General features: G+C 34.1%; 1 protein-coding gene across 15 annotated transcripts in view; it reads right to left on the bottom strand.

The window, feature by feature from the left end:
* The window catches only part of PPFIA2 (PTPRF interacting protein alpha 2), a 466902-nt gene that overhangs the window by 48030 nt on the left and 393018 nt on the right, over window positions 1-25854 (bottom strand). For all 15 annotated transcript variants that reach the window (XM_082418868.1, XM_082418877.1, XM_082418875.1 and 12 more), the window contains one exon: window positions 17150-17243. In XM_082418868.1, coding sequence (XP_082274994.1) covers window positions 17150-17243 — 94 coding nt within the window. The remainder of the gene's footprint in view (window positions 1-17149; window positions 17244-25854) is intronic.

The following is a 25854-nucleotide window of genomic DNA, read 5'->3' as shown; positions in this document are numbered from 1 at the left end:
CACAACAAGTACTTACTTATTGATACAACCGGGAGAAATAAATATGTGGCTCGATAAGAACCAAGAATGAAATATAAGTCAAAATAATTTGACAATTGAATCTACTTCTTAACAGTGTAGCACAGAGAATAAATCTTCCCTACATAATATAACAGTAAATTTACATAGACTTCACACCATTATTAATTATAAAATGTTTCTTGTTCCCATAAACTTCAACAGTCAAGAGGGTAAATAGAACATGATCTCCTCAAATTTCAACCAGACAATGAGCTATAATCTCATCATTCAGAAATCTATATCTGTTGATCAATTCCATGAAAATTAAAATTACGTATTTGAGAAACTGTTTGAAATTCTGGTCAGCAAATATGAAGGAAATATGGTGCCACTTCAAATTTTTTAACTTCTGTAAGCTGAAAATGTATATCTTAATTAACATAATTATTCTAAACAGAAATATATTACAAATCCCAATCAGCTGCTTCAGACATTGATTACCTAAGTAAACACATTTAGCTCCATAAAATTAAGAGTTTCAAATCCGACATTAACAAGGTTGACTTGATTTTGAAAGCACGGCATGCTGCGATTTTGTCTGTGTGTAAGTGCAAGTGTGTGTGTTTGTGTATCCTGTTATGGCACATTTTCACATGTAGTGCATATAAAAGTCCATTATACATTTAAGTAGTGTTTTATTTAGATTCTCAGAATACATGCTAGGTTGCTTGAAATTATTTGATTACATAAAACCAAAGTTCATTCATGTTGAGACCTTTTTTTTTCCCTGCAAGCTACTTGAAATGGAGGGCACAGTCTCAGGAAAGAAATTTATTTGTGAATTTGAGTAGGGATTTACATAATTTCACTCCTCATTTTATTTTGAATTTAATCACTTTCAAAACCATTGAAAGGGTATAAACACACACGCACGCACAAATGCGAAGGAGCAATACAATTACTCATGTTGTTATTAAAAACTAGAGGGGCTTGTATTACTTTCCAGTAAACAATTTCACTTTTGCAAGACACTGTGGTTTGTTCTTCCCAGTCCCTTCCTGACTGTATATTGGGGACTTACTGGAGGAACACTGGTAATTTTTCAGGTTTATATGGATGCCATTTAGACTAGATTGCTTTAGTGCTTCATCTAATTTTGAGCCCTCTTTAACTCAGATTTGAAGTTTATAGTTTCTATGCTTCTGAGATTATTCATATCTTCTCATACTCTTGTGAGTATTGGGAAGTTGACAGCAATATTAGAAAGTACACAGAATATAAGTCAGTCACTCAAAAGTATGCAGCAAACACATGGGAAAGTTGGGGCTTAAAGTCTTGTCTTCTGATTCCTAATTCAATATTCTTTCCACTTCAAATCTTCCCACGTCTTTACTATGTTTGTACTATCTTCTCCTGACATTCAACCTCCTAAGCTTTCTTTTAGCAACTGTACTAAGGGAATAATTTTGAGGTCTTAAAATGTTTAAATTCCAGGAGCATGTGCAGGACAAGAAATTGAATTTTCCAATTAAGGTAATTATATCAGTTTCTTAAAGTCCATAAATATTGATGCATTATGAATCTATTATTTTTCAATATTTCATTCAAAAAGGGATGGGGGAATGAAGTTGTATTTCTTGACATTATTTTCATTATTTCAATTTCCTCATGAAACTTAAAATCATTAGGCCAATAATTCATGATGACATGAAAATAATGCTTTAAAAATCCAATGTCAGAATATCGATTGTTTTTAAAAAGTAAGATCTTACAACTTGCATTTGGCCAGCATAGCTGAATAGTATTCTAATAACAGCTTACCTTGCATTTGCAAGAACACGTCCTAGAATTTAATATCATAAATTATCCTTACTTAAGTAAATATTGCATTGTTAAATAATTAGTAATAGTAACTATAACTTAAAATTAGAGTAGGAAAAATATAACAAATATAAACCATATTAATGAACAAAGCACATGACCTTTATTGGTATATAAAATATCCATATTGCCAATTAGTGACACTCTCCACAGTTCCTGAATAATTGCATCTTATTGGAGCCATTTTACTTGTCCCCTCAAAATGTTTTGCTTTAAATGTAAAAGCAAAACCTCTCTCGATCTAAAGTGTTTTGTAGCTCACCATGTTACCAATGCAGACATTTACACGAAGGTAATATTTTATAATATTATGCATAATTTGTTTTACTTTGAAGCCCAGTTGGTTTTAGAAATAAATAACAAATTCTAAGTTTAGTTCAAAAAGCAGGATTTGAAATTTGAAACAGTAATCTTAGTAATATACCTTTTCAAAGCTTTAAAAATTAACTAGTAGTATAGGAAAGAAAAGAACACACAAAACCAAAGGGTTCAGCCAAAACCAAGGATTACTTTGGAATCTAAGTGTAAAAGTTCTTCTGGGGAAGATCCAGCATTTAACCTTCTTCATATAGGTGTAGTTTTAGTAATCAACAAATAAACTTATCTCTTGAATATAATGCTGGTGGAGAACCACAAAGCACTAGGAAAAACATACAGGCAGTCTCAGCCTTGCAGCACAGTCAAAAGTACTCAAGTGGCCTGCAACTATTACTTAAGCCTCACTGAATGTCACACTAACTCCTAGAGAGTGACTTGAGAAACAGGGGAAATGTCATCTGGATTGCCTTTTGATATACGTGTAATAGAACCGAAGAAACTGAAGTGGCTGAAAGGACAACATGATTAATCTGAATGTGAACATCATTTCTCTGAACCAATGATTCCCTTTATGGTAAGGAAATGAATACACTTCACAACTTTCATTTTAGGTCAGAGGCAGTGCAGCTTGTGTTACAACTGAAAAGAGAAATACTAAAGATAAAAGAAAAAGAGGATGGTGCCGAAAATAAACATGTTCAGCAGCCATTGTGATTCAACTTACCCTGACGTGCTTTTCATGAGATGAAGAAGGACGGATGGAAAAGAAAAGCACACAAATGTTAATGGATACATTTCAATCCAAAGAAAGCCATGGAATAAAACAAGAGCATCATTTCAGATGTGTGGAAGCTCAGATACGAGAAAGACATGGTATTTTTTTTTTTTTTCACCGTGACACACATACTCACTGCGTCCAAAAGCATAATCAGGCTGAGGGCAGTTCTAATAGTTGACCAGTAAGTCTGTCTCTTGAAAATGAGCCACTCTGAAACATGCATGACCACATTTTCCCAGCCTCTAGTAAACCCCCAGAGGAAGTCAGGCAGCTTGTTAAAGAATATTTTTCGCCTCAGGCTACTCTTTACAAATAGAAGCAGTAACTTACTAAGTGGTGCTCAGATTCTCATACAGATTTATAAGCTTACTGTTAGACCTTAAGAAAAATACAGCAGACTTTTGGAAAGGCAGCAACTTGAAGAAAGCACTGGTTTGAGGGTCAGAATGTCTGGATTCTAGTTCACGTACGTGGTTTCGTCAAAATCACTAGTAGGTTCTGATGTTCAATCTCCTGAACTTAATTTGAGGCAAGAAGAAATTTGTACATTCCAGATCCATAATTTTATAATTCTAACAAGTGCTGTAACAATAATAATTATGTGCCACTAATCAGATCATGAGAAAGTATAAAAAAAATTCTATCACTCTTCTTCCCCTGCCACACGGAATTCTTCCTTCTCTATTTGAACTGCCAATGTAAATGTTGAGCTGTGCTAACTGGGTTCTTTCAGTAGAAGCATTTATTTATCTGGACAGTTGTTTATAAATGTTGCTCTGAGGGAGAAAATGAACTAGATTGGTTCACCAATGCTACCAAAAATCATCACAAAAACGTAGATTTAAATGTAGTGTTTGAAGTAGCCCACTTGTTCCCTGGATAGAATAGAGGCACTGGGAAAATATGGAATTTAAATAATCCAACAAAAGGCCATGAGAATATTATTTAAAAATTTCTGTACAAGCATAATAGACTAATTCTTAGAAAAATAAAACTTACTATAGCTCATAAAATAGAGTCAATATAACAAAATATGAAGCAGAGATTCCTATCTAAGAAATGACGCAAGTTAGAGAGCTCCCTTTTTTATTGCACAATCATTATAAAGAGAAGCTGGACATGCGATGCCACACCCTGCACATGCCTCCTCCAAACACATTCATTCAGAGAAACTGTGTATTCTTTCATTAAATGTGCATTTTAGAGAAATGCATGTTCTTTGACCTTAGCTGCAGAACAGCTGTGGCAAGCTCTTTAAATTTTCACATAAATGAAAACATAATTGTCCATACAAATTGGCATCACAATGTCCTAAGAAATTGAAGGCATATTTCTTACATCATATATGCAACAGAAAGAAAATTAAGACCCAAAAGAGATACATTCCAGGCGGTTAAAGTGGTTTTCCTGTCAACATACCTGTGAACTCTTTGATGAGTTCTGAGAAAAGGGCAATTTCTGTGCTCTTCATGAAAATTGCCAAAAGTATTTGGGGCCAGTTATTACCATGGACAAAATAATCTTCCTCAGTCTACTAGCTACCTAGGAATTGCTCTCCAATAAAACAAGTTGAACAAATCTGTACACAGTGGAATATTAATATTTCTCACATATTTATTTATCATTTTTAAAATAGGAAACTTGAACCTATAGAAATACCCTGAATATAAAACATAAGAGAAATGATGAAAATAAACAGGAACACAAATATAAAGGCATCACTCAAGAAGTATTGCTTAAAGTTCTAATATATTTATCAATATATATAAGTTATCTGACTTTTCATAGTTTTTATGAACTTTCTCCTCCTCTATAGTCAATTAGTTTAAGAGCAATACTGAGCAGCTATTTCACTTTAGAATATTAAGTATTTCAGCTCACGACCTTCAAAAAATATGTTCTGCAAAGGACAAAGCTATAATCGTAAATAACTCTAAGAGAGTTTGTGATAATATATTATAAATTCATATCAGAGGTAATATATATTTGCATAATTTTTTTGGTCTGGATAAAGTGATTTTTCTTCTTATAAAAACTGCTATTCTTTTCTACAGGCAGTTATTTACAGGAACATATAACCTCTTATTCTTTTTCTTTCTACTCCAGATTGTCAAGGTTACGAGACTAGCAAGAGAGATTCTGGTCAAGAATTAACATTTTTCAGTTAAAGACCACTGTAAGTAATAGGCAAATAACAATTTTTCATTGACCTAGAAAACAGGTTTTAAGGTACTCTCTAATGAATAAGATCAATCCAGTTACTGGCACAATATTTTCCTTGGGAACATCAGCATACATCCAGACACAAACAAGAAGACATTATCAACTAACATATATCTTATATTCCAAAACAGGATTCTTAAATGTTTAAGTTGCCTCACTTTAATCTTCTAGATCTCTTACTGAATGAATGGGCCTTCTGTTTATAAACTAGCTAACTTTGAATGTACAAGTTCATATTAGAAATAATTTACTAAATGAACTCCATATGTGGAATATAGTTGCCTCTTGCTTCTTAAGGTTCAAGTTGGTGACTCAGAAATTTTAAAAATCAATTATTAACACCAGATTGGGAAGTGAACAGGTAGTAACTGAAGTGGAAAAGTGGAATGAAGAAAGGATTTCTTTCAATAGGTGAAACTTGAGAATGTTTAAATGCTGATGGCCACTACACCGAAGAGAGCAGAATTTGAATGTGTAAGTACAAGTGGGAAACTAGCATAACGTGACAGACAAAATGCGAAAGGATGCTCTTAAGTAAGAAGAGATTAACCTAGTTTCTGTAATAAAGCAGGATGGGGGCAAGTGTTAGTGTGGATTTGGCAGCAAATAATTCAGAGGACTCAGATTGGTCTCTTTTTTTCTCTCCCTCTGAAGTAGAATGTGAACGCACCTGCAGAAGATGTGGGTTTGAGGACAGTGGAGGTCTCCAACAGAAGTTGTAGAGAGTAGAAAGAAGATTGGTGAGAGAAAAGTACTGGGATTACTTGGCAGTGTTGAATTCCCAAATGAAGCTGGTCCAAATTTCCCTGCATTAATTTTCTCCTGCAGCACAGAGGTGCCCAAATGTAGCCATGGAGAAAGAATATTCATTGGTGGCTGTAGTTACAATGTGGATGTCACCAAATGTAAGAGGAGTGATGGGCTTTAGGAATTTTTGAGTGTGGTGAAATTATGGACATAGAATTCAAGCTAAACAGGGAGAGAGAAGAGGACCAAATGGGGCTGATGCACTGGGAAAGGATAGAAGTTTTTAAAAAGACAATAGTAGAAGAAGTTGATAAAGGGAGCTGAAGGGAGGAGATAGGAAGAAATGATATGCTTGAATTAGCAATTTTCAAACAGGAATGATTTGGGGATGATAAGATTCAGAATACAGCATGAGAGGTGTCTGACTTGGAGTAGAGAATGACATTGGAAGTAATGAAGCTGTGAACTTAAAGGTTAAGTTGTGAATGGTTGTTCTATGTGGATACAAGAGCACCCGGGGTGATGGCAGAAATTGCTTTACATATAAAGACAGATGATGGGATACAGATAAAAATAAATAGCGAAGCACATTTCTAGTGATCCTTACACATGAAAGAAAATGGTTCAGAAGTTTTAAGTATGGTTCATCATCATACTTCTTCAGAAATAATTTTTCTTTAAAGTTAATATTGATTCAAAATAGCTAAAATATTTGAGACTCTTTAAAAGAGGTTAAAAAATCTTTATTCTTCCAAGAATTTTTGTTATTCATTTGCCTAGCAATCATACCCCAGTCAAGCCCCAAATTAAAATTTTAAGTATGTAGAATCTGAAATAAAGACATTTAATTGTATGTTCATGTATATATATATATATATATGCATAAAATATAACATATATACACATACATATATATTTTTGAATGAAAAGTCTTTTGTTATAGAATTATTTTTTATGAAATCCTAGCAATAGGACGTAATCAGTGCCCTTCTTAGAAATGTGGAAACAAGGTAGAGAAGCTTGCTTCCTGAAAGGCTAATTTTAAATAACTATGGGAAAAAAGCACATCTTCAAAGTCCTTATAAAAATTACCATACAGAGCTAATATAAGAGCCTATATTTCTGGAAATAAATATAGAGAATGCTCTCCCAATTAAGATGTCAGTCAGCATTATATTTAAATTTACCTTAATTAGTCACTTTTTTTCTTTTAATAAAGGAACTTAATTATCCCTGCTATTAGGCACTAACTTTGAACGTTTTACTGGGATGAATAACATTAGATTGATTCAAGCACACGTTTAAATTTCTTACATAGCTTATTTATTAGTGATCATTACTATTCTTTTTTTTTAACATCTTTATTGGAGTATAATTGCTCTACAGTGTTGTGTTAGTTTCTGCTGTATAACAAAGTGAATCAGCTATCTGCATACATATATCCCCATATCCCCTCCCTCTTGCGTCTCCCTCCCACCCCTCTAGGTGGTCACAAAGCACCGAGCTCATCTCCCTGTGCTATGCAGCTGCTTCTCACTAGCTATCTATTTTACATTTGGTGGTGCATATATGTCAATGCTACTCTCTCACTTCGTCCCAGCTTACCCTTCCCCCTCCCCGTGTCCTCAAGTCCATTCTCTATGTCTGCGTCTTTATTCCTGTCCTGCCCCAGGTTCATCAGAACCATTTTTTTTTTTTTTTAGATTCCATATATATGTGTTAGCATACGGTATTTGTTTTTCTCTTTCTGACTTACTTCACTCTGTATGACAGACTCTAGGTCCATCCACCTCACTACAAATAACTCAATTTTGTTTCTTTTTATGGCTGAGTAATATTCCATTGTATATATGTGCCACATCTTCTTTATCCATTCATCTGTTGATGGACACTTAGGTTGCTTCCATGTCCTGGCTATTATAAATAGTGCTGCAATGAACATTGTGGTACATGATTCTTTTAGAATTATGGTTTTCTCGGGGTATAGGTCCAGAATTACTATTCTTATATCAAACGTTGGGATAATATGTGTGGCTAATTATATCAGAAAAAATCAACGTTATAAAGCAGCTACACCACTTTGAAATTACCTCCATTTCTCATTCTTAAAAAAAGGTGTTTAATTTGAATACATTTGTTGCTCATTTTGAAGGATGGGATGGGGTCAGATAAGAAACTAATTATTCTCTATGAAAAAAATTATGTTACTCTTTTCAGAGTATAAAGAGAGAGATTTTTTTTGACTCCTCATGGAGACCATTTAAAATTAGATAGGGTACTCAAGGTCCAGCTGAAAGACTGGACTACATACTCTTTAAATTGTGGCCTTATCCCGAATCCTAAATAATTCAGAGAAAACAGGGCTCAGGAAACCTGCACTTTTATATACCACAGTGCTTGGAAAGCTATGTTTCTTCATGTGTGGAGGAAATAGCAGTTTCCACCTCAAAATCTTTGTAAAAACTTAAAGAGAAAATACATGTAAAATGTGTAGAACAGTGCCTAGCATACTGCAGCTACTCAGTGTGATTATTAAATATTTATTACATATAAAGTAGATCATTATTATCATTACTACACAAAGGATGAGGAGGAAGATGGAACAGGATATACGCACACAAGGAGACAGAAGTAGTTATAAACAAGAAATAGATATAAAGTATGTTAAGAACATAACATGTAAGATGGGAAGTAGAGACAGATAAAGCTGGTGACATAAACAGGAACCAGATAATATAGGGATTTAGGGGCTATATAAAAGCATTTGGAATTTATCCTAGGGATGCTAGGAAATGATTGAGTGATTTTAGGCAAGTTTAGAAATATGATTTAGATAGATCTCTTTAACTGAAGTGTGAAGAATGGATGAGAAGAAGGCAAGGCTGGAAGTATAGACATTGTTTTAGTATGATGGCCTGAGAAAGAAAAGAAGAAAATCAACATGCTTGAGAGATTTTAAAGAGCTAGCATCTGGAGTAATAGTGTAGGGAGGTGACAGTGATCATGTACGCAGGTGCCTAGAGGAAGGGTAAGGACAAGGCAGAACGAGGGGTAAAGGCAAAGCCCAGACTTCTGGTTTGGTCATCTGGGTGAAAGTCACTGCCCTAGTTCCTGTTCCATATTCTTAGTTTTTCGTCTTCTTTTTCCACCCAGCTTCTAGTCATGTGTTCATTTATTCTGAACATATGTTTTGAGTACCTACACTATGCCAAGCATTGCAAATGTTTAAAAAAGCGGAGGTTCTCTGCATCTAGTTTTTTGAATTGTGTAGAGAATCACAGAATCCCAAGGCAGGGGCAATTTAAAGAGCATGTACTCCAATCTCTCAGCTGAAATTTGAATCCCTCATATAATAATTTTGCCACGTCCATATGCTTGGCAGATCTATGTTGGACATAATCATGAGGAACAACTCTCTTTCTAAGCGGTCAGTTCTTCTCAGATCTTTGATTGTTAACAATTCTTAGACGCAGCTCAGATTTATTTGTAACAATCTCTCACTTTTGGCCCAAGATCTCATGCAGCCAAAAGAATACACCTGATTGCTCTTTTTCTTAGTAGCATCTGGATCTTTGTTGTCTACACTCCACATGTTCCTAATTATTTCTAACACTGCTTGAAGACATGGTTTGGTGTCATCTTGTTATGCTGGTCATGTTCCTCTGAATATATGTCTGAATACATCTACTTCAAGCCTGTTTCCCAGAAATTAACCGAATATCCAGCTATGATCTGGTCAGTGCATAGAGCTTTGGCCTTATCAATTGCTTTTTGGATACTGGAAATCAATATCTTTATCAGGCATTGCTAATTTGTCTTTTTTTGGTAGAAACATTTTTCTTAGGAGCTGCGGTTAAATGACATATATCCCCCTATACACAAGTAATCAATATGTATGGTCATGAAGTTGGATGCAGATTTATATAAATGACCCTATTAAACTTCATCTTGCTAGATGTGCATCTCTCTTTAAAGGTCTTCCTTAAACAAAATTATTTATCTAAAACTTAACTATGTCCTTTAGCTTCATGCGTTCACAAATCTCATATTCGTATTTAAATCAAATATGAAAAGGCTGAGTCCACCACCTTCTGTTTCACTCAGTCGTCATCAATTCACTTGTTCAGCCCCTGTGATTACAACGGTCCCACCAGTTATATTTCCATGCTGTTAGTCTCATTTCAATCTTATGTTCATTTAGAAAGTAATTGAAATACCTTGCTAAACTCAATATGTGGTATTTCAACAGCGGGAAAATGTTTGAAAAGTTTAAGGACACAGCTTATTCTTAAGGAACTCCATTTACTCCTGGTGATAAATAATCCCCTTTCTTATTGTTCAAAAATAACCTAATAGATGTTTCACATTTATTTTGGGAACTAACAGTGAGGTGACCAGTCTTTAGCTCAGAAAACATCCGTTAAATAAGAACATTAGGTGGCTTTAGGCTTATGGCACTTTTCTCATTCTATTCAAAGACCAGAGACTTAGAGAAAGGATCATGGCCACTGAAATACTTAAGTGCAATAGTTTATTTTCATGACTGTGTCTCTATAAGCTCTTTGAAGAGTGGAACTGTATAATTCAAATATCAGTAGTTTCTAACACAGTTCTTGGGACATAATAGGCACTAAGTGAATGAGTGAAAAGTTATCATTTGCATGTTCCATTAATCCAGGATTTACTTCAGTCAAGACAAATATGGATTTTATTTTTTAGAAAAGGTGGTCATTCTTCTGGTACATGTAACTATCTTGAGTTTTCACTTACTATTATTAATTCTTATCTTATTCTTTTCATTTTTCATGGAGAGCAAATATGGAAACAATACCGGGCTTCTGGTTCTACGTACTCTGTAATCTATTAACATTGCACCGTAGGTTCATAAGAGCAGCCCTATTTCCTCCATGTTTTCTTCCTTCCTCCATATGTACATATATATAAAGAGCACATTGGTTTTCCTCAGATTCATTTTTCCTAACAAATTTCAATGGATTTTGGCCTTTAGCCTTTGGATATTAGTATTTTTTAGGTTCAAGAAATTCTTAGAATTGTCCATGGCTGGAGCTTGGCAGGGCTATCCATGATCAGATGGTAAGGCAATGATAGCTCTAGCTCAGTGCAGGCAGAGAGGACAAACTTCTGGAATTCCAAGTAGGAAACTGTGACACATTTTCCCAGATAAATATTGAGAACATTGGGTTTAGGTTCTGAAATATTCTACTTTTATTAGAGCTTTTTGAGTTGGTTGCCCAAGAGTGTTCCCCTGTAACCATGTCTGTGCTAAATGAACTCTTGACTATAACTAATTGATCCAAGTACAAATATCTCTTCTACATTAGGCCAATCAGATTCTTTCACCTAGGAACTTAAAAATGTGAAATAGAAAAGACGAGTTCTTGACAACACTCTAGAGAAGTATTTCATAATCTGTCATAGTTGAAATTTTACAGTTGTCCTGGCACTGTTGCTTCTGCAATCTCTGAGATACTCTAATATCCTACCAGTGAATTCCCCTTTTTGTTTTATTCAGCCAAATTTAGTGCCTATAACATTCTTACAAAATATATTTTTGTGGGGGAAGCAAAGACATTTACCTTCCATATATATGACCTTACTTACATGGGAAAATGTATTCAAAGCTTCTAACACATGTCTTACAAATTAACCTCTGGAATACAACTCATTTATAAGTTTAACTTGGCATATAGGCACTTAACAAGTATTTATTGTATGAAAGAATGTTGTGGAGTTTCTGTGATACCTTTAATTATGAATATTTTCAGTGACATTTATTTTGCTTAGAGATATGCAAACTCTGAAACTTCCAAATGCCAAAGATTAAAAGTGCCAAGTCTCAAAACATATTGACGTCTATGCACTGAAGGAGACCCTTAGGATCGCAATGGAAATAAATTAACTAAATCTATAGAGCTTCACTTTTATGTCTTTGAAGTCCTAACATAAAGATTCATTGGTAGTGATGAACTGTGACTGTTATGCTCCAAGGATAAAACTACTTCTCTGGAGGATGCTGCCGATGGCTGAGTTGGAATGTTAATTTCATTTTAATGATGTTGAAAAATTGATTTCAAATACGAAATCCATATTCACTTAGCAGTGATATCCATTCAGGAGAACATAGCAAATCTAACATATAATAATATATTACCTATATTATATCTAAAGATTGAAAATGATAAATTAGTCAGTATATTAATATTCATATGGTATCTTTCAATTTAGTCTCAAGATACAGAAGATTTCAACATGCATATATGTTTTAATTAAAAAATTCCACAGTGTTAAAATGCAGGAGAAAAACATTAGCAGATAAAAAATGAGACAGATATTTCAGGATTTGTATTTCTGGAGCTAAGTAACCATTCACTGGGTATTCTGTCAATTTTAATACATTCACTGCCTACCAAGGACTGTCGTGAGAGTTAGACAGGTGTATTACTAATGAAACAGACAACTTCATCTTTAATCTCATAAGTCTGTAAAAATAAGCTTCTTAGAATCAAAGTTAAGTCTAGAAATAAAAATCTTTTAGGTCAGTACATGTAACACAGTCTAGTCTAACAAGTCTTTAGATTGAAAGTAATGAAATAGAAAAATGAAACATAAAAATCATTTGAATATAAACATACTTATGACATTTCTGAACCTCAAAGATAAAGGGAGAACTCAAACTTTCAGGAAAGAGAGAGAGAGAAAGAAAGGAAAAAGAAATCCTGTATGTTATACGTAAAAGAATGACAATCAGTTGACATTAGACATAACTGGAAGCCGGAAGAGCAGTATGTTTAAAGTTTTGAGGAAAAATTATTTTAAAACAATACTTTTACAATTTTCAATTAATCTTATGCATAAAATATATTTACAGATCTTAAGAAGTTTGTCATAAACCTTATCAACACATTTCCAGAGATGGTGATACGGGAAATTGGCAGCTAGATATGTTCCAGGAGAAAAAATAAGGTAAGAAATCTGAAGAGATATTAATACAAATATATTGATACTTCTAAAACTCTTTTCTAGGCAAAGATGTTAACGACATAAAATTTCATTTTCTTCCTTGTGAGTTCATAGTTATTGATTCTAGAGTAACATATTTATGGAATCATAATATTGTAGATGCTATTTTTAAGGAGAGATGGGGCTTATACTTGCACATCTTGGAAACCTATGACTACCCAGCTCTTTCTGTGTCAGGTAACTTTATCTAACTTGGGGGTTCAGTTTTAGGAACCTCCCTTTTCCCATATACCTAACTCATGTTCTATCAGCTGTATCAGTAATAAAGCTGACATTTTGATCTCTTTTTGTCTGACTCCTTTGTCTATTACCAAATAAATTCTAAACTTTGGCAAAGAACAGAGTTTCTATTTACTGGGTATTAAAATACCCACACCTAGATTCTAAGTGAAGTTCGGGGAGTTAGGAAGTTACAGAACATTCATAAATTGAGGTTTTTGGTGGGCCAGACCACGTACGTTTTTGACCTTGCAGTAGCTTCTATTATGCTGTGCAGTTATTTTTTGGAGTTGTGTGGTTGACTTTCACTGGCCATCCTGAGCAAGTAGCTTTAGGTCTTAGTCTAAAACATTTGCTGGAGAGCTAAGAAAGGGAAATAAGTTCTTGAAGATCAGGATGATAAGTATAAAAGAGAAGAAGTGAAGTTCTCAGGTCTAGTCTTAGAAATGGGGAAGATGTTCAGTTTGTGTTAAATCAGAAAAGATGCTTGCCATCCAATGAAATCAAACAAGGGATGATGGAAAAGATCTCAGAGAGTAGTGACACATTGAGAAAACTGTGGAGAATCATAATTTTAATACGGAGACACATATTGCAAATAATAAGTGACTCAATCCTTAAAGATTAGGAGAACTATACGACAAGACTGCAGAAAAACTGGTCCAATTTTAAAGGGGAAGGCTAGACAAATTAATATGAAGTACTCGAAGGATTACAAGATGAGTTTCAGTTTGATGCAATTATTGTAGGTATTGACTGTACTCTATATAAGCCTGGTGATGAAATTTATGGAATTAAAGATTTAAAGTAAAGTACAACAAAGATAAGATGTAGTAAAAATGAACCAGGTAGAATAACAATAGATTGACTTTAGACCTTAAGATTAGATGTTGTTCTGATGGAAGAATAGCACCTGAGTGATAATACACAACTCAGGAAGATAATACTCAACTCAAGAATTTTTAGAACAGTAGGTGCTTTAACAGATCCAGTATTGTTGATTTCTTATTTATCATCATAGGACAGTAGCTAGAAATATAAGAAAAACAAATGTCTGCACCAGAAAGCAAAGTAGAAGTAGAACAAAGTAGGAACACAGACCAAGCAAAACGCTTTAATCTACATGTGTTTAATTTGCTGGATGGTAAATGCACCTCAAATTAGACCTTTGTTTGGGACTGCTAACATTGCAAATTTCTGAACTTTGCAAGAATTTGGAATGTCTTGAATGCTGCTTTCTGAAAGTATGTCCCCCATATGGTTTTTAAAAATGTGTCATAAGTAACTTATTTAAAGATTTCTTCCAATTAAATTTAAGTTCACAGATTGTCAACTGTAGATACCTGATATCCCAGCAAAGTTAAAAAGAAGACTTTTTTCCAGCTCTGCTATTCCCACAGGTAGACTAATGAATCTCTGATACGAACTTTGGTACAGTAATCATAGGTCTAAGTACTATGTCCTGGACACATCATTTGGCTTGGTCATTAGATAAAATGTAGAAAAACAACTGTTAAGAAACTACAGTCATTGCAACCATGCATGTACAATCTATAGTGTTCAACATTTTGAAATAGTTTGCTCCATTTTTTTGTGTATTTTTCCAAAAAAAGTACTTGAATTTTTTTCCATCTTGAAAGTAGACAAGTACACATGAAATCTGAACACAGAAAAGAGTATGATTCCTTGAAGCACACTTAAAGAGGATATGGTGTCTTAAAAGAAAGAATATTGGAATTGTTTAAATAAAATTGTAAATGCTTTAGAAAATTTGAGAACGTGATCAATATTTAATCATAATTAATAATACATTTGATAGAAGTAAATTTTGAAACTATGTCATTTAAAAATAATTTACGTTGCTTATCTTGTAAAACCCATTACATGAAGGCACTTCACTCTTTGGTAACCCAGAAACCCAGGCATGGTGCCATGGAAGTCCTGAATAAGTGTTAGCACTTCCTTATATGTCTTACAAATACAGGTTGCATATTTGTGTTCATAGGGCTTTGCTATGAGATTATCAATAATAAGAGAGAGATTGCTGTCCTTTCGTTGATTAACAATGCTAGCCTTATTGGATCCATTTTAACCCAAATGTTATTATTCTATAGGAAATAGTTGTGCTAAGGAATGTTAGCCTTTGTTGTATTATAGTTTGTTTTTAATATTCTTCTTAATATTCAAGACTAGTATTCTATTTACTACATTTAAAAATTATATTTTGCCAAAACATATGCAAAATGAAACAATAAAGTCAAGCATAGTAAGATCTCAAACCAAGTCCAGAACTAAAATCACTTTCTGACTATGAGGATACTTAGGATTCAAGAAATAATTCCATAAAATTAATATCAAATCAATCCAACAGTGTGTAAACTTAACAATTGCTAAACTTTAATTCTAAATTTATGATATTGTCAAGTCATTGTATAATTGGAATTTTTTAACTTTAGTAGCTGTTAAAATGGACACTTAACTTGGTCCATAAACAACAAATGAACTATGTGAGGCATTGCCTTATATGCAATATGAAAACTGGCCAGATTGCCATTATTTGTAAATATTTCATTGTGGGAAAAATGAGAATTAACTTTTAAGGGAAATAAGCCATGTCCATTAGCCAGGCTAGGTTTTGATTATTCTTATTCATTTAGATTTAAAGCAATCTTAAATAAATACATTCAAAATCCTTTAGACATCAAAGAAATTTTAGAGTCTATCAAAGGAGATTTTTTTTTCTCAGTAAATAACCATAAAATATAACATGTATTGATAGGAACATATTGTGATAATATTTAAATATACTTTTGAGTAATCAGTAATGAAAGAGGAAATATTTATTAGTGTGGAATGTGACTGAGCATTTAATTGTCTTCAAGAAATAATGCTCCCACAGTCACTTCTTCTTTCTGCACAGTATTCCTACTAAATTTAGGTATATAACTAATTTTAGTAAGTAGAAAATTAATGACACAATTAGACTAGTGGACTTTTCTACAACTTGTAACTACATATTTCTTCATTATTAGCAAACATCTGCAAAGCAAGCGAGAAGGCAAAATATGAAGTAAATTAATTAGCCTGACTAGTATAACCACGTGCACATTAGCCTGACTAATATAACCATGTTACAATAATGATGACTAGAGCAATGAACATTCTTTCATAGGAAAGAAGGTTAATATGAAAACTATAAACACAATGTAATATTTGAGAGGGAAGAAAAGGAGTAACCAACCAAATGATTCTGGAATAAAGAGAAATTCTTTGGATTTTAAAGAACACGGTCTAAAGGTCCTATTTCATCAGTGAAAATGTTACTAAGCTTTTAAAAAATATGTTATATATGGACCCACTTGCTTTCTAACAGCTGCTGAGACTCCAAAATTGCCAGTTTTGCAAGTCATTTAAAGGTTCCATATTATACATGAATGAAAAAAATACACTATCAGTTTCCTGACAGATGCAAAACAATCTGCTGTGAGTCTAAAATAAGTTTATGTTCAATCAGTCAGAGAAACATTCTCCTTTTAAATACTCCATTTTAAGAGGAGATCCTTTAACTGTTGTGAGAGGAACATGAAGTTGGATACTCTCTCATTTTATCATACCAATTCAGTACTGAATTTAACATCAAATGGAATATTACATTATTTGTAAGGCTACATTTAAATATTTTAAATATATTTGAGTTTTGAAATAAATGATCTCTTAGAAAAAAAATGTTTATTTCTACTACGGGCCAAAGATTTTTATTTTAATAGTTAGCCCATTATAACCATGAAACTGGTGCACCAAATAGTTTTAGGGAAGACCAGGACACTACTGGCCTCTGTCTATTGTTTTGTTTCCAATTACTCTATTTTTAATTCCCCACAAACAATGACACAAAGTAAGTAAAAGTTAGAAAAAGGAGAAAAAAAAAATCTCCAAACCTACTTTTTCTTCAGTCTTCTATCCTTCTCAGCTTGAGTTCCAAGTTTGCCTAACCCCAGGGACTCCTGAGCTGCAGCTTCAGTCTCCATAAAGCCTCCTGTGAAGAAGTAACTATTCATATTAGGTTGGATATATTGTGTCAATTCTGAAATTAAATTTTTAAAAGTTTATTTGAGCAATTGTTTAGTATTACATTTTTAAAAAAAATTTTTTGGCCTGCCTTTGTATTTCTAACACAATATGCATTCAATGGCATGGGTACATACATAAACATACACTGAGACAATGAAAAAAATAAAAGGTACCTCTTGGTAGACCATTCAATTGCACCTAGTAGCAACATAATACATGTAGCCTGTACACTGACAAACACTTGAATATACAGTTTGAAAGCTATGATGTCTATTTTTCCTTACGAAAAATGAAAAAACTGTGCAGTGTGTGAGGTTTTTTTCGATGTTTGAAACGTGAAATTTTTCATATATAATGAAATAAATGATAGCCCAATGAGCAGAAACTCAGGTGTATGTCTTCAATTCCAAGTTGAGAGAATGGATAAACATTTGCTGAGTTATCAAAACTTTCTGTATCTTGTTCTGGAACCCTATTCTGCTCACTTGGATGACTCCTATATCCTTCAGTACCAACGTAACTTCCAGAACTTCCTATGTTCTGGCAGGCTTTGTTTTGTTTTGTAATTTTTATAGTAATACCTGAAAAAATTCTAAATCTTTCTTCAAAAGACCCTGTTAAGACTTGTTTTTACCTAGCAGGTCATAAATTATTTGATGTAGTGTCAGTTTTATTGGCTTTGGGGTATATCCGATATATATAACCTTGGAATAAGAGAAGGAAGAAAGGAAAGTGTGTTGGGCACCAAACAATTTTACAAAGCAATTATTTAGTATCTTTAAACATATCATTGTTCATAAATTATCTGTTGTAATTGAAAAATGAGAACTTAATCCTGGGCTCTGTTTTCTCTTTGCTATTTACTATGTAAAAAACATGAAGTCAAGGTAAATGAAAAATGCTCATTATTTTTAAGTCATTTTAATTGGAAGAGATTTAAATTTCCATTTAAGCTCAAGATTAAGTAGAAAGATTTAAGCTAATATTAACTCTTAAAAGTCTACACAAAAACATTCACCAATATATCAGTAAATAAGTACTATTAAAGATAATTTTGTTGTAATTATTTTTCATAATTCATTTTAACAAATAATTTAAATACTCAGTATTATTAATTCTGGATCATTGATATAAATAAGTTAATCTCATAGCCTACTAACTCTGTTACTGAACTGGATAATTATAAGAAAGTCCTCTTTAATTGAAAACACATTGATTGCTGTCTAGATCTTATTCAGGGATTCAGAGTTTGAGGACTGAAATTTATTCAATTATGTACATATGCAATTAATACTTAAAGAACTTTTTATTGTGAATGATTTTCATTGTTGGTATCATTAGGAAAGGCATCCACTAGTTGACTAAAGTACTCTTGGGAAACAATTTTAAATGTGGGAATTTCCATTATGCACAGTGAGTGAATATTTTCATTTTATTTCTCTCATTGGTATACTTGCCCTACTGTACATCCATAAATTACTATTCACAATCTGCAATTAACAATAAAATTGTTCTCTTGAAACATAAATGGAAATGAATAATGATTCACTTAAAAGTTAAAAATTCTTGATCAGTCCAGATGGGGACACAGAGATTGATGAGTAGACCCATTCTATAAACAATGAGACATTTTCAACCACTACACGGTTGAATGAACCAGGCTTTTTGCCCTTCTGAGCAAAGAACATTTTAAATATTTAAATTTAAATTTTAAGTTTAAATGATTTAAATTTAGATTTAAATTTTTTTCAAGAACCCAACATTTTAATTAGAGAAAAGAACAGTTTTTAAAAAACTTAACGCTCTGGAGGAGAAACAAAGAGAGCTCTAGAGGAATTTTGTGAGTCAAAACTAGACCCAGAAAAAGTAGATATTAGACTTTTCTTCTCATAAATAAAATTATAAAAATAAAAAGCATGAGGAGCTTGGAAATACTCTGAGCACTTCAAAATCTAATATCCTTTGAAAAGAATTTAATAAAGAATTGTCGACACATCCCATTTGAAAATGCCGATAGAACATGACACTTAAGGCCATAGTAGGCAAAATTATTTTTAAGCAGCATATGTAGAACCGTACCCTTAAGCAGGAGCAAAAGTCTAATTATGTGCATTTTTTAAGCCCAAATAAAACATTTCTAGATGAGAAAAACATTCCTTCATAGAACTGATCCAGCTGCCCCATAAATCCCAGGTTTGTCTTTCCAACCACCTGACCAGCTAACTGGTAGGATGACCTCAGGCAAACCTGCTTATGAACTCTTTTACTCTGTGGATGATTATCTAAATCTGGTGAGAGTCTGCTTCAATTTTTTCTAGCTATCAGTGGGATCCCATGGCTGTGTGGACTTTAGGAATATCTACTCATCTAGACCAATGTATTCATTAATCACATATGGCACTGAGTACTTGAAATGTGGCTGGTCCAAATTAAGCGCTCTGAGTATAAAATATGCAAAAGATTTTGAAAACTTAGTACCAAAAAAAAAGAAAATAAGATACCTAATTAATAATTTTATATTGATTACATGTTGAAATAATAATAATTTTTTCTATATTGGTTTAAATAAAATACATTATTAAAATAATTGCCCGTCTCTTTTTACTTATCTTAATATGGCTACTAGAAAATTAAAAATTACATATGTAACTTATATGTGCGGCTTGCATTATATTCCTGTTCAGCAGTGCTATATAGTAGTGGTTCTATACTGGAGACAGTACCAGTTTCCAGAGGGAATGTAAATATTTGCATATGTTTATGGAGGAAGAGGGCCACATTTTTAGATGTCGCAACGACTGCAAAGTGCAACCGATATATATTAGGTAGGAGATAAGAAATCTAAACTTCCTTCAATGAGTAGAAAATTCTTCAGCTTGCCCATCTTGAAATGGCAAGAAAGTCCCCAATGAGAAACAATGGCTGGTGGATGCTAAGGGTTTCTTATTCTCCAGGAGACCCCTTAGGAATATGGAGAGAGCATCATTAACTCCACCCATCTCATGGCATAAAGTGCTCAGGCATAGAAGGCTTGAGTCCCATGAGCCAGTGTACATTCAGATAATAAATTGCTTATCACCTTGTCAGCGGCCCCCTAGTGGTTGCATATGCAAAAGCCCAAGCCAAAATTCATGTCCTCGGTGAAGTTCTCTGGGCACTCTATCACTCAGGCACACTCTCTTTTGTGAGGTTGTCAAGTACTTGGAAGTGTTTGAGACAGGATAACTTTTACGGTGTGAGGGGCCTAGTCAAATATTTTTCCAACCCCTTTCTATACAAACATTTTGAGTAACCCAAAATTAGTGGGACGACAATCTAGTGTGGTCCAATCTCATATGATACCATTCTAACAGCAGGAGTGAGTGATTCAATTGTTAGACAATCCTTCTGAACCAGGGTCAGGCCACTGGTCCAGAACAACCCCATAGGCAAGTCTCTGGGCTCCCCAAGGAATCTGGTCAACCCCAGATATGAGGTAGGGAGTTAGGGAGAAACAGGGACCCAGGTGCACATGGTTTGGTTGGATTAGTCACCCTGCCCAGATGGCACTGCCTTCCTGGCTAGTTACAGGGTCTGAAAGGTAAAAAAAAATTTGAATGCTTCTAGAGACTCGATCTACACAGGTCCAGGTCTTGGGTGAGGGTGTTCTGCCCGGATGGCATTGCCAGCCCCAACCTCTCCCAGGCACCAGAAGGAAGGTTTTAGAGAATTTCAAGAGAGGTGCTACAAAGTGTGAGGTTACCTAAGACCCAGGCTGAGGAATTTGAGGAAGGACCTTCATATGCCCAGATCTTTGGATGGTACTCGTTGGAGATATCTGTTCATTAGGATTGTGAAGGCAAATATCTCTATGATGCCTGGGCCTCAGACTCCAATCAGAATAATTTATTTCATGTTGACCCTTGAGGTACAAGTCTGTAGGAATTTCTGGCCAAAACCCACATTGCAAAAGCTCTGTATCTCCATTTTTCCAGCAGAGTTCCCTGTTATCGTATTAAAAAGGGAACTCAATTCCAGGGAGATTAAGACTATAATCTGCTGCTGATCAGTAGTTTCATCTTTCTTCTACTTGACCTCACTTCGGTATTAATCCATACCACTCATTTTGATTTTAAGTGCACTTGAATTTGTAAGTGATTACTTAATTGTTTCATGACTCTTAGTCTGTTAGTTCTCTGGAGGATGCACCTAGGCACTGTGCCTGGCTCATAAATGGTATGTAACAAATGCATTCACAATTGAAGCTAAAAAATGCTTTCTTCAAAAGAAGACCCTTTCACTATGCAGAGCATGACTCATCTCTAATTGATACTTTGGGAAATTATATTGTATTTTCTAGTCCCATAACATCTAGGAACAATCTGAATTTCGGGGTAAAGGCCAGCACAGCCACCCACATTTTACATGTAGAAAGGTACTTGCTAACTAATGCTGGTGCAATGTTGATGTTGTTTCTGTCAGTGTGAAATTATTTTCTTCATTATGCTGATTATAACAAATCAAAGAATTTAGACCATTATTACATAATCTGACAGATGACCATAAAGGAAAGAAAACTGCAATTTACCAGGCAAAAAAGTCTCTTTGAAATATATTGCTTCTCATATACACTTAAAGGAAATTTGCAAGAGTAGTTTTTATTTATTTTTTTACTCAACAATATATGCATTTTATACATCTGTAATTAGAGATACTACCTGTATAATTTACATATATTTTTCTGCTTTTACCATTTTTTCCATAACTTTGCTATATTTTGATCAATTCTCCATTCTTGAAAATCTCTGTCTTTGATTTCTGTTTCCTTCTTGTAATGCCTCTTTTCTTTATGCTTACCATTCACTGTTGACATCTGCTAGGGTAGTCACGTGTGTTCTGTTCTTTTTTCTTTACAGTCATTATTATTAGGACTCTCTGAAGGCGTGGGAGGGCTGGTGTTTCCTAGGCAGTAAATGTGTTAAAATCATATGGAACAGATGACTCCCCCGAAGTAGCAAATGTTTTAACACCACTACCTCTTCATTCTCTATTACCATTTTCCTAAGCTGGTTAACTGCCTCTAAAGCGTGGTACTTGATTGCTCTGACTGCTAACTCTCACTCCTGCTTGGATACTTGACCCTGGAACCTAGATCATTTCCTGTGCTGTGTCTGCTTCAATTTGCTGCCTCCCAGTCTCTGCATTTCCAATCTCTCCACAGCTTGGTAACTTGACCCTCAATTTTGATCATTTCTTTTCCTTGATATTAATAATTTGGTTTCACACTCTGGACCCCAGACTGTACCCACTTCCTAACTAACCATAAAAAGAACCAGGTTTCTTTCCATCATGTTTCCCTGGGAGTTTGTCCTTTCATGTGGCTTCAGTACCCTTTTTTTTCAGAGATAAGTCCTATTTGAAACTCAAGCTTTAACCTTTTCAATTCTGAAGGAAAACGGCACTGAGATGTTCCTAGTAGAATCAAACATATCCAGGGAGAGAAAAACTAATAATCTGAACTCTTTACTGACATTATGTCTATATGTTTTATAAGAAAATTTATAATATATTCTGTGATATCTTTTTTATTATTGCCTTGAATTATTCTTTACTTTTTATGCATTTGTGTGTAATATCCTCAAGAAGTTATAAACTTTCTGAAAAAAATAATCATGTCTTTAATTTCATTAAGTTCCCAAACATGCTCCACGGGACTAGGAGCTCAATGAGGTATTTTTTGATGGAAACAGTCCCAAGAGTATATTGTCTGGAGCACTAGACCAGGAAGTGACATCTGGGAACCACTGCCAATTCTCCTACCAAGCAGCTGCTTTGCCATGATGATTGTTAAAATCATCTCAGTTTCTGTATAGTACAGAATGTGGCTCACTACATGATCTTTAGATATCTTCTAATTCTGAAAGTCTGTAATTTAAAAAATAATAGGCATTTTCATAGTAAATAACTCATGGCATATATTTTGTAGAAGGAAGAGTTGCTGGGTCTAAGGCTTAAATGTTAGAGCTTCATAGATTCAGGATTACTGGGGTTGAAATAGATTTTAAAGATCATCCAGCCCAACTGCCTTTCTAATTCTTGGACCCCTTCCACAACAGTTCTTCCTCGTATTTACCTAGCTTCTGCTTGACCATCTCCAGTGACAAATAAGTCATTATTTGACAAGCTAGCTTGTTTGTATATAACTACGACTCACCAGTATTCTCTTTCTTACACTGAGATGAGGTTAGTCTTTCTACAACTTTAACACTTTGGCTACAGTTTTGTATCCTCACTCAACAACAAAAAGACCAAAGATTCCGCCACATAACAGCTTTTCAGATATTCTTAATCAGCCATCCAGACAGGTCAGCAAGGAGAATAAACATACCCCTGTACTTAGCTACTCCTCACATAATTTCAATCCCCCTCATCAGCTTAATCCTCTCCAACCTTTTTCCGAGGTTATGATATGCCTCTGAAAGTGTAGTAAACAGAAATGGATACTATTCCTTGGCTCTTGTTTTACAACAGCAGAATAGAATGGAAAAGTCTTCTTTTATCTCAATGCAGTACATCTATTAATGTGGACTAAATTTATTGACTAATATATTGACTTTAGAGTTACCTGAAAATTCTAAATTTTTCTTGTAAAAAATGCTCCTGAGAGTTATACTTTTAAAGTGGGATATTTTGGACCTTCCAAATCTCAGTTTTTTGAGGTAGTCTTTAAGGAAGAACACTGATTTTTTTTTTTTTCATTTGTGATTTCTTTCCCTATCAGTGATCCATAAATCAGATTACTGGGCTGTCGAAATATTCATGTCCAAGTGATTGGGGGATGTGAGGATCAAGAACAGGGTGAATCCTTATCATGTCACTAGAAACCTGGATCCAAGGTGGCATCACACCACTTATCATCACTATAAAGGAGGATTATGCAACCAGTTATAAATCCCACCAAGTTTTTCCATCACCCAAGCCCCATTTTGACATCTTGTCTACAGGGCTGTCGTGAGTCACAGCTCATCCAAATGCCTTTCCTGTTCTGTTACTGAGTAGCTTTGTCAAAGAAACAAACGAGCTTAATCTGATATGCCTATTTTAAACACAATTTAATTTGCTTTGTTTCAAAACAGGTTGATGCCTTCAGATAAAATTAAAAGTCAAGCCAGTCAAGATTCCAATTACTGATGCCTAATCATGGATCTTGAGGTTCAGAACTCCTGTTCATGGTTGTCTTGACAGGACAGACAATGTAGCAAGTAAAACTTTTCTGGGCCAGAAACATATTGAAGTTTTTGATTTGTTTTAAATGAAAGGTTGTCCATGTTTATGTACTATCTGTCTCACTAAATTGAACGTTCTTTGATGCCAATGCCATGCTTTAACCATTTTCCTAAAGTCCATGGTTGGTTCTCTGTACTTCACATTGGCTCAACATATGCTATTCACTCAAAGTAGGAATAAATAAATGACTTTGGATTATCAGCATTCCCCCTGTCCAACCCCTCAAGATATCAACTCTCTTGGGCTTCAGTGTCTTCTTGTTAGTGCCTCTTTTCTGGATGAAGTTTTGCTTTTCAAGTAAGCAGATAGAGGCAAAAATGAGTTTTGGAATAGGCCCACTTATTTGTATGTCTTGTTCACATAAGGTACACCTTCATTTTATTCATTTTCTTTAAACTTTAAAATTACTAAACAAAAATAATAAACATAAGAATTTTATAATTCCCCTTTTGGTCTAGGCAGTTTTTCCAATAATCAGTTTATTTTGGTTGGTGGCTTTTTTGACATTGTTCTTACATGTCTATGCCATTCACTTATATCTATTATTTGTTAGATACAGCTTTTGTACCAAAATTTTTTAGAATCTGTTTTTAGGAAGAGGTCACCTATTTCAGATCTACTACTTAAGTTTACATTATCATAAATATAGCTGTGAGTTTGTTACCATCCTCAAATTGCTTTGATACTATCTAGCCTTTCCTTCCATATTGGTTAAAACTGAACTTGTTTCTAGAATTTTATGTGTGAAAGTCAGGATATGGAAAGTTGTAAAGTGATTGACAGATGAGGAAGTAAAAATAGTAGTTGTGGACAACTCACTTAAGCTTGGATTATAAGGGTAGGGAAAAGATAAGTCAATATTTTGGGAAGGTGGCAGGATTAATGATGACCTTTAAAATATAGATTAGACATGAGCATGTTTAAAGATTAATGGAAATATCAGAGATGCATTGCATCTGGATGCATTAATCAGGGGGGAAAAGCTGTGGTCATTGGGCTGCTAAGTCTTTAAAGGGTGTTATTGCATCCTGAATCTATTGTATGCTCTAGGAAGTAAGCAGAGGTATTTACTGGCCGGTCTGTCTCCGTGTCCCTCAATGAGATTGTCGAACCTGTTTTTGCATCTTTTCAAATTGGTGCTTGTAATATATAAAGAAAATGAAAGAAGAAAGAAGAGAGAAAGAGAAACTAAAACCAGATCCCCAAGTCTGCTAGAAGGAATATTTCCTCTGCCAGGACACTCTCCCCATATTCAATTGTGACTTTCAAGGAGGCATGGTTCATATATATGTTTTATCTTTTTAAATACT

The sequence above is a fragment of the Balaenoptera physalus genome (assembly GCF_965194825.1).
Source record: "Balaenoptera physalus genome assembly, chromosome: 13".
NCBI classification, from domain to species: Eukaryota; Metazoa; Chordata; class Mammalia; order Artiodactyla; family Balaenopteridae; genus Balaenoptera; species Balaenoptera physalus.
Note: the sequence above shows the minus strand (reverse complement) of the source record. Positions and strands in the feature narration are given on the sequence as shown.